A 9,187-nucleotide genomic window follows, 5' to 3' on the forward strand; every position below is an offset into this window, starting at 1 on the left:
TCCTTTATTACTCAGGTCTTATTTGTCCAGCACCAAAAACCAGTAGTTCTATTTCAGACAGCTGGACAGACAGGAGCTGCAGTCTTTGTACCTAATAACTTCTACCTAATAACTACAAACTGCTTCACTTATATAATGAGACCTTGAAATAAAATATTCTTATCTTATTCTAAATGCAGAAACAACATTTGATTCCCACAACAGTTCTTAAACTTACCAGACTAGTATTTATATCTCTCAACAATTGAACTGCTTTGGAAATGCTCAAGTGGAAAGTTCTCTTGATATAAATATTCCTATTTTACTTGTTTATTTATTACTATTGGTTATTGTTAAATGTATGGTTGTTTTCAGTGTACGGCTGTTCCTTCTCACTTTCTACCTTTTATTCATTATGAAATATTTGTGTCACCCCTTCTGAAGAATCACAGGGTGGTGTCTGTAGCAAATTCAATGATTCCACCTGGTCAGATCAACATTTGAATGCTCTTCTTCTTAATCTCACGCCAGGCATAACATATCAAAAGAACCTTTGCCTCACTCCTAAATTGGATCGAGATAACAACTTCCACCTCCCGCCCCACAAGTGAAACCTCCCGCCCCACAAGTGCCACATCCTGCCCCACAATTGCCACCTCCCGCCCCACAACTTCCAACTCCTGCCCCACAAGTTCAACCTCCCGAACCACAACTGCAACAACCTGACCCACAACTTCCACCTCCTTCAACAGAAGTTCCACCCCCAGCCCCACAAGTTCCACCTCTCGCCCCATAAGTGCCATGTCCTGCCCCACAACTTCCAAATCCTGCCACACAACTTCCACCTGCTGCCTCACAAGTGCCACCTCCTGCCCCACAAATGCCACCTCCTATGCCACAACTTCCATTTCCTGCCCACAAGTGCTACCTCCTGCCCCACAACTTCCACCTCCCGCCCAAAAATTGCCACCTCGTGTCACACAACTTCCATCTCCTGCCCCACAAGTGCCTCCTCCTGCCCTACAACTGTAACCTACTACTCCAAAAGCGCCTCCTCCTACTGCATAATGCCACATCCAGCTTTACAAGTGAAACCACCTACCCCACAAGTGCCACCTCCTGCCCCACAACTTCCACCTCCTACACCACAAGTTCCATCTCCCACCCCACAAGGGTTACCTCTCGCCCCACAAGTGCCACCTCCCGCCCCACAATTGCCACCTTCTGCCCCACAAGTGCCAATTCCTGCCCAATAATTTCCACCTCCCGCCCCACAACTTCCACCTCCTGACCTAGAAGAGCCACCTTCTGCCCAACAAGTTCCACCTTCCGCCCCACAAGTGCCACCTCCCGCCCCACAACTGCCAACTCCTGCCCCACAACTTCCATCTCCTGCCCCACAAGGTCCACCTCCCGCCCCACAATTGCGACCTCCTGCCCCACAAGTGCCACCTCCTGCCCCACAAGTGCCACCACTTACCCCACAAGTGCCACCTCCTGCCACAGAACTCCCACCTCCTGCCCCACAACTGTCACCTCCTTCCCCACACATGCCACCTCCTGCCCCACAACTTCTACCTCCTTCCTTGCAATTACCATGTCCTGACCCACAACTTCCACCTCCTGCCCCACAAGTTCCAGCACTTGCCCCACAAGTGCCACATCCCGCCTCACTACTTGTACCTCCTACCCCACAAGTGCCACGTCCTGCCCCACAAGTGCCATCTCCCGCCCCACAAATGCCACCTCCCACCCACAAGTTTTACCTCCTGCCCCACAATTTCCACCTCCTGCCCCACAAGAGCCACATACTGCCCCACAAGTGCAATTTCCTGCCCCAAAAGTGCCACCTCCTACCTTACAGCTTCCACTTCCTGCCACTCAAGTTCCATCTCCTACCCCACAAGTGCCACCTACCGCCCAACAAGTGCAACTTCCTGCCTCACAAGAGGCACCTCCAGCCCCACAAGTGCCACATCCTGCCCCACATGTGCCACTTCCTACCCCACAAGTGCCAACTCAGGCAACACAATTGCCACCTCCTGCCCCACAAGTACCAATTCCTGCCTTACAACTTCCACCTCCTGCCCCACAACTTCTACCTCCTGCCTCACAATTACCACCTCCTGCTCCACAAGTGCCAGCTCTTGCACCATAACTTCTACCTCCTGCCCCACAAGGGCCACCTGATGCCTCACAACTTCCACCTCCTGCCTCACAATTACCACCTCCTGCCCCACAAGTGCCAGCTCTTGCACCACAACTTCTACCTCCTGCCCCACAAGTGCCACCCCCCGCCCCCCAAGGGCCAAATCCTGTCCCACAAGTGCCACCTCCCGCCCCAGAAGTGCCACCCCCCACCCCAGAAGTGCCACCTCCTGCCCCACATGTTCCACCTCCTGCCCTACAATTGCAATCTCCTGCCCCACAAGTGCTAACTCCTGCCCCACAATTTCGACTTCCCGCACCAAAGTGCCATTTCCTGCCCCACAAGGGCGACATGATGCCCCACAACTTCAACATCCCGCCCCACAACTGCTACCTCATACCCCACAAGTGCCATCTCCTGCCCCAAAAGAGCCACCTGATGCCCCACAACCTCCTGCCCCACAACTTCCACCTCCCCTCACACAAGTTCCACCTCCTGCCCCACAAGTGTCACCTCCTGACCTACAAGTGCCACCTCCTGCCCCACAACTTCCACCTACTGCCCCACAAGTTTCACCTCCAGCCCCACAAGTGCCACCTCCTGCCCAACATGTGCCACCCCCTGACGCACAATAGCCACCTCCCGCCCAACAAGTGCCACCACCTGCCCCACAACTTCCACCTCCTGCCCCACAAGTGCCACCTCCAGACCCACAAGTGCCACCTCCAGACCCACAAGTGCCACCTCCAGACCCACAAGTGCCACCTCCTTCCCCACAACTTCCACCTCCTTCCCCACAACTTCCACCTCCTTCCCCACAACTTCCAACTCCTTCCCCACAAGTGTCACCTCCTGCCTTAAAAGTGCCAGCTCCTGCCCCACAAGTGCCACATCCCGCCCCACAACTTCCACCTCTGCCAAGGTTTGAACGAAAAAATCCACCTGCGTCCGTGACAGTGGCCGTGGGCCCCGGAGGGGCCCTAGGTTGCAAGGAAAAAAAGTTAATTAGGAAAAGAAAACAGCGGCAACGATCTAAGGAGGCACACTTATTTACTAAATACTATATCGAAATACAGGATAACACAATATTATACAATATAATGCTGAGGCATCTGATGTAGGTTGGTTTGTTATCAAATCTGACTGCAGTAGGGAAGCAAGAGGAGATTAGCCGTCAAGCCTTTGGCTCGCTCACAAGCAGCACTAAACTCAGGCCTGTTCCCACAACCTGCCCTGAAACCATCTCTGAGCTGGCAGGAAGGTTTGCTGCAAGTGAGAGCCCTGGGCTGATGGTCAGCAAGGGACTGCCCACCTCCAGTTGGTTGCCCGTGCTGTGGAAAGGAGCTGGAAGCCACTTTATCTTTCTTGTCCCCAGTAAGAGGTGGCAAAGTCTCTTCTTCTGTTGACTTCTGTGCCCCAAATGAGCTCCCGGAGGACTTGCGGCATAGCAGGGGCAGCAGTTTGGGGACTAACTCCATTTGGAACCTGTAAGCGAGGAGAAGGCAGTGAGCGGTGTGAGGCAGTGCAGCAGCAATCCTTGCTGCTCTCTCTGCTCGTCTGCTCACAAGCACGTTTTCATGATGCACGAAGTCTTTCTAAAGCTGTTAGCAGGGTCACTTGGGGTAGGAGAAGGTGAAACAGTTTCAGGCGGAAAGAGGGAAGACTGGCTTTGGGTGGGAGGAAGAAGGTTTTAGCTGGAGGGTGGTGAGGCACTGGGATGTCTTGCCCAGAGAGGTGCTGGGTGCCCGGACAGGCATTCAAGGCCTGGCTGGACCAGGCTCAGAGCAACCTCATTTGGAGGTAGGTGTCCCTGCCTCTAGGGGGATGGGAGTTAAAGGGGGAGGGGGACTGCTCACATTCCCTGTGAGCCCCCGCCCCCTCCCGATCCCACCCCATAACCCCTGTAAACCACCCCAGCACCATCCCATAACCCATTCCAACCCCAAACCCATCCCATAACCTCTATAACCCCCCCATCTCATCCCCTTCCCCCTGCTTCCCCACCCACCCCACCCTGTAACCCATCCCATCCCCAACGTCCACCATCCCCTACCTGACCCCCAATTCCCCCCCACACCTCACCCCGTTCCAGCTCCTGTCAGGTGACACAATAGAGCTGCGGCTAATGGTCCTGTATGAGAACGGTCTGTGTGGGGGGGTACAGTTTAGAGGTGGAGGGGTCACAGGGTGATCCATGGCACCATGGCCACACGTGATCCACGGCCCACTCTCATCCCCATCTCTCTCCCATGACCCCACAATATATTTCTCTATCCCCAACAGTAACACCCCCCCCATAACAATCCCCCACCCCTGGCTCCATTAACGCCCCCCCCCCCATGACCCCAACCCTGACCCCGCCCCACCCCATAACCCCACCCAATACCCTGGTCCCCCCACCGGGCAATGCAGGCAGCAGCTCCCCTGCTTACAGCACCCCACTATCCCCTCCAGCCCCCCCCTCGGACCCCCCCTCTACCCCAACCCCCTCAGTGCCTCCCCCCCCCAGCCCCTTCCCAACCCCCCCACCTGGTACTGGGGGCAGCATCTCCCCAAAATCCGGTACCTCCCCAGCAGGTATTGCCCATGGCCCGGCTGATCCGTTCCTGCGTTCCCTTCTCTCTTCCAATTCTAATTTAAATTTCAGGACTAGCATTTCACCCACCCTGCTATGGAAGGGGAAAAGGGAGGTGAAAAGGAAAGGGGAAAGTGAGGGAGAACCTTCTAGCCCCACATGCCCCTATAACCCACTGTATAGCCCCATACATCCCCTATAACCCTGCATCCCACTAGAATCCTCCTACTGCCCACCCACAGCGCCCTAGAGACACATGTCCCCCATAATCCTCCTATAGCCTACCCAGAGCACCCTACGCCCCCCCTTTAGAACCTTAGAGCTCCCCCACAGCCCTATAGAGCACCCCAGACCCCTAGAGCTCCATGATCCCCTGTAGCCCCCCACAGCCCAGCATCAGCCTTCTATCCCCTCCACAGTCATCTCTGTTCTCCCCAGAGCCCCTACTGTCCAATATACCTTTACACCACATCAAAAGTCCCAGACAACTTTCTAGAACCCCATGCCCCTCCTATGGCCACTAGGAAGCTCCCCATAGCCCCACATACTCCTACATCTACCCCTGCAGTCCCCCTAGAACCGTACAGCCCCATATCCCCCTAGAAACCCTGCACAGCTCTATATCCCTCTACAGCCCCTCCTGTGCTCCCTAGAGCCCCAGATCTCTCCCGATAGCCTCACACAGCCCACTACAACCCCATCTCCCCCACTATTCACCCCTAGATCCATCCCACTGACCCCACAGCCCCATATTACCCTAGACCCTCCCTACAGCCCCCACACAGCCACACATTACCCCACAGCCCCCTCAACTCTCCCACCCCCTCCACTGCCCCCTACACACACAGCCCACCTCAGGCCCGGGGGGCACCGCTTCCTCTCCCCGGCCCCGGCCCGGCCCCGTTCTCCCGCACACCTCCGGCATCGCCGTCCTCAGCACCGCTCCCGTCGTGCCGCGTTTCCGTCTCGGTGCTGCCCGGACAGCTCCGGCGCGCAGCGGCTGCAGCGGCACTGCCATGCGGGGCGGCCCCGAGCCACAATATAGCGGCCGCTCCCGCGCGCGGAGCCTCAGCCAATCGGAGCCGGCGGCACTGCTGCTGACCATTGAGAGGGCGGGGGCGGGCCGGCGCTGCCGCTGGCCAATGAGAGGGCGACACGCGTCGGCGCTGCCGCTGACCAATGAGACAGCGACACGGGGCCGGAGCTGTTGCTAACCAATGAGAGGCCAGGGGCGGGGCAGAGCTGCCACTGACCAATGAGAGGCCGGCATGGGCGGGATGAGCAGCTGACCAATGATCAGTCAGCCCCTGCTGCTGCCATCTCCTCTGTGGGAGACCCCGTTCCTTCCTTGCTGGGTGGCAGCGATCTGGATCTGAGGGCAGACGGCTCCTCGGGCCGGCTGGGCTCCACACGTGATGCAGCTGCCGCCATCTTGTCAGTGGGAGACCCCGTTTTTTCCCGTCTGGGTGGCAGCAATCCAGATCTGATGGTGGGAGACTCCTTGGGCAGGCTGGTCACAGAATCACAGAATTATCAGGGTTGGAAAAGACCTAGAAGATCATCCAGTCCAACCATTCCCCATACTTCCCGGCTAAATCATATTCATCAACACAACATCCGGACATTTCTTGAACTCTCCCATGGTCGGTGACTCCACCACCTCCCTGGGCAGTGCATTCCAATGCCGGACTACCCTTTCTTACAGGTAATATTTCCTAATGTTCAGCCTAAATCTCCCCTGGCGCAGCTTAAAACCATTCCCTCTAGTTCTATCATAGATTACACGAGAGAAGAGGCCAACCCCCAGCTCACTACAACCTCCCTTCAGGAAGTTAGAGAGAGCTAGGTCTCCCCTGAGCCTCCTCTTCTCCAGGCTGAACAATCCCAGCTCCCTCAGCCTGTCCTCATAAGCCCTGTGCTCCAGACCACTCACCAGCTTTGCAGCCGAGCAACGCACCGCCAGCACTGGAACACACGGTGCTTCATCCGCACACAACGCATCACCACACACTATAATGAACACACAGCCAGCACCGTAACACACGGTGCTTCACCCGCACACAGCACAGCACCACACTATAACCAACACACACCCTGCATCGGAACACACGGTGCTTCATAAACACACTGTGCAGCACACACACTATAACCAACACACAGTCAGCACTGGAACACACGGTCTACTCTTCTCCAGGCTGAACAATCCCAGCTCCCTCAGCCTCTCCTCATAAGGCCTGTGCTCCAGACAACTCACCAGCTTTGTAGCCCTCCTCTGAACGCATTCCAGGGCCTCAATGTCTTTCTTGCAGTGAGGGGTCCCTCTTGGACCTCTTTACTCGCTAAGAGTGAATGCCGGGGGAAGCCCCCTACTGGTCTCATGAATAATTCAAAGTTGCCCACAGAAGATCACTTAAGCAGGCAATAAATGTCTGTGTTTCACTGCTTTGTGCTCTTGAAAGACTCTGCTCTGTTTTGCCCTTTCCTAGCCCTGCAGTGATACATCAGCAGTGCCCGGCTGGCTTTGCTTCACAGCCTTATCACCCAAGAGCTGTCTGCTCTGGGGGGCATCGCCAGCTCAAATGCTTGCAGACCGGGGAAGCCCTTCCAGGCCAAAAGCCTGCAGGCCGGGGTCCCTGCCAGGCCAAAACCCATCCAGACCAAGGCTCCCTGCCAGGCTAGAAGCCGGCTGTCCGGCCTGTGGGGCCTGGGTTACCTTGCATTCACTTATCATAGTTAGTGAAATAAGTTTTCCTCCTTAGATCGTTGCTGCCGCTCTCTTTGTTTCCTTGTGCCCAGCTCCCAGCTCCCATCTCCCTACCCCTTTCCCTTTTCCCTGGTGACAAAGTCTCATCTTTTGTTGGCTCTGTGCTCCTCCCCTGGCTTTCTGCAAGGCTGCCATTTGCTGGAAGGCTGCTTCCATCAGCTTCTGAGAGAAAGGAGACAAGAAATGCATGAAGAGCATCTCTTTGGAGGAGGATCTGAGCACAGCCAACCACAAGCTTCTGGTCAAGAGCAGTTTCTTCAGTTTGCCTTTCCACTGCTACAGTGTTGTGCCACTTCTGTAGTGCCCTTTCCTCTCTCCTCCATCACACATCCTGCCCTTCCCTTCACGCGGCCCTGTTTAGAGGCAGGTACCCACACCACAGCTCACAAGAGCTTCCTACCCACAGAGGCTTTCTGTTTCCCCCCTTGCTTCGCTCCATTCCACGGACACTCAGGCTCCATCCCTACAACAACAGGTCACGTGTTGATTTCATAGGTACCAGAAAGCAGCAAAAATACTGTCCAGTAAGCCCATGTCTTCCCCCCCCCAGAACAGAAGGATGCTACTTTGACAGCCCAGACACAGTCTGTTTACTCACTTCTTGCTGCTCCTTGTTGCGCTCCAAATGGATGGTTGCTTGACATCCCCTGCAGCACTGCCCCCGCCCAGAAGTAAAATACCCAAATCCCTCCACACTTCCTGACAGAGGGCTGAGGAAACTCACTTTTGCCTGGCAGTGAAAACAGGCTGTCCCCATCACGTCCCTCTGTGCGATGAAAGGTGCAGTTGGATCTCTGGCAGCCTGCTGGCTGCTTCTGAATGGAGAAAGGAAGAAACGGTGGTGGGAACAGGCAGCCCAGTCTTGCAGAGAGCTTCCAGATGGTGCCAGACATGGGATATCAGAGTGCTGAGACATCATTTATCACTAAGGGATAATACAGCCTGAGCCGTGCCACGGCATTAGCCCAGGCTGTCAGCAGTGAGCACAGAGCCCAACTGGTTACTGAGGGCACAAAGGAGCAGTGGGGCTCCTCCTGCTCCATCCCTTCCCTTAAAAAAGAGATAAAGAAAGCAAACCCAATCAAAGGAAATCCAGCCTCACCTTCCTTCTTGCAGAGCAGACACAGGAAGAGCAGCTGGCCCCTTGCTGAGCCATGGCTGCTCAAGTCTCAGACGAAGCCCAAGTTCTGAGGGCTCTCTCTACAGGAGAGAACCTCCCGCACTCTTGGGAATAGCTGGATCCACTCTCCCTACAACTGCCTCTCGCACACACTGCAGCGCTGCTTCAGACAGGCTCTCACAGGGTGATCAGCTCCAAGGAGGGCCCAGAGCTCGGTCTGCGTGCAGACACTCACCAGAGCACCAGCTCTGCTCACCAGCTGTGGCACAAATGCTCCCACCTGGCAACGGTTGTGAGCTCAGAGAGTGCCTCCCGGATCCAAACCAATGTCACGGTCACTCAGTAAGGTTAATCTGAAGCAAAATAACAGAGGAGTTAAGATGATTCTTGTGCAGCCCAATAAAGACCAGTAATGACCAACATGGCCTCATAGTGATCAATGGAGTCCCAGGAGAACCTGTAGGAACAAACAGGAATACACATCTGTATGCCTCAGGGCTGGTGCCGGCCTTTCAGGCTGTGGCTTTAGGCTCTGGTTCTGGTGCCAGCCTCTGTGGCTGTAACTGTGGTCTTACAGCCCTGGGCTGGTGCTGGCCTCTT

At 55.6% G+C, this 9,187-nt stretch overlaps 1 protein-coding gene across 13 annotated transcripts; it reads right to left on the reverse strand.

Moving 5' to 3' along the window:
* Window positions 1–3,161: 3,161 nt before the first annotated feature.
* LOC146755272 (uncharacterized) lies at window positions 3,162–5,825 on the reverse strand. Of its 13 annotated transcripts, none has more exons than XR_014938242.1 (4): window positions 5,620–5,734; window positions 4,658–4,794; window positions 4,211–4,274; window positions 3,162–3,613 (listed from the first exon to the last, which is right to left on the reverse strand). XR_014938242.1 is itself a non-coding variant. In XM_085526075.1 (2 exons), the coding sequence occupies exons 1-2, from the start codon at window positions 5,806–5,808 to the stop codon at window positions 3,485–3,487; spliced, it is 318 nt and encodes a 105-aa protein (XP_085382201.1). In that variant the 5' UTR covers window positions 5,809–5,825; the 3' UTR covers window positions 3,162–3,484. The 13 variants fall into 13 exon arrangements, 2 of the variants coding, with proteins under 2 accessions (XP_085382201.1, XP_085382200.1); XR_014938239.1 differs by having other exon boundaries at window positions 4,658–4,797; XR_014938241.1 differs by having other exon boundaries at window positions 3,474–3,613; window positions 4,695–4,797.
* Between the last annotated feature and the right edge of the window lie 3,362 nt (window positions 5,826–9,187).

This window comes from Coturnix japonica, chromosome 34 (assembly GCF_054131305.1).
Source record: "Coturnix japonica strain WE chromosome 34, WE-NBRP24, whole genome shotgun sequence".
Lineage (NCBI taxonomy): Eukaryota > Metazoa > Chordata > Aves > Galliformes > Phasianidae > Coturnix > Coturnix japonica.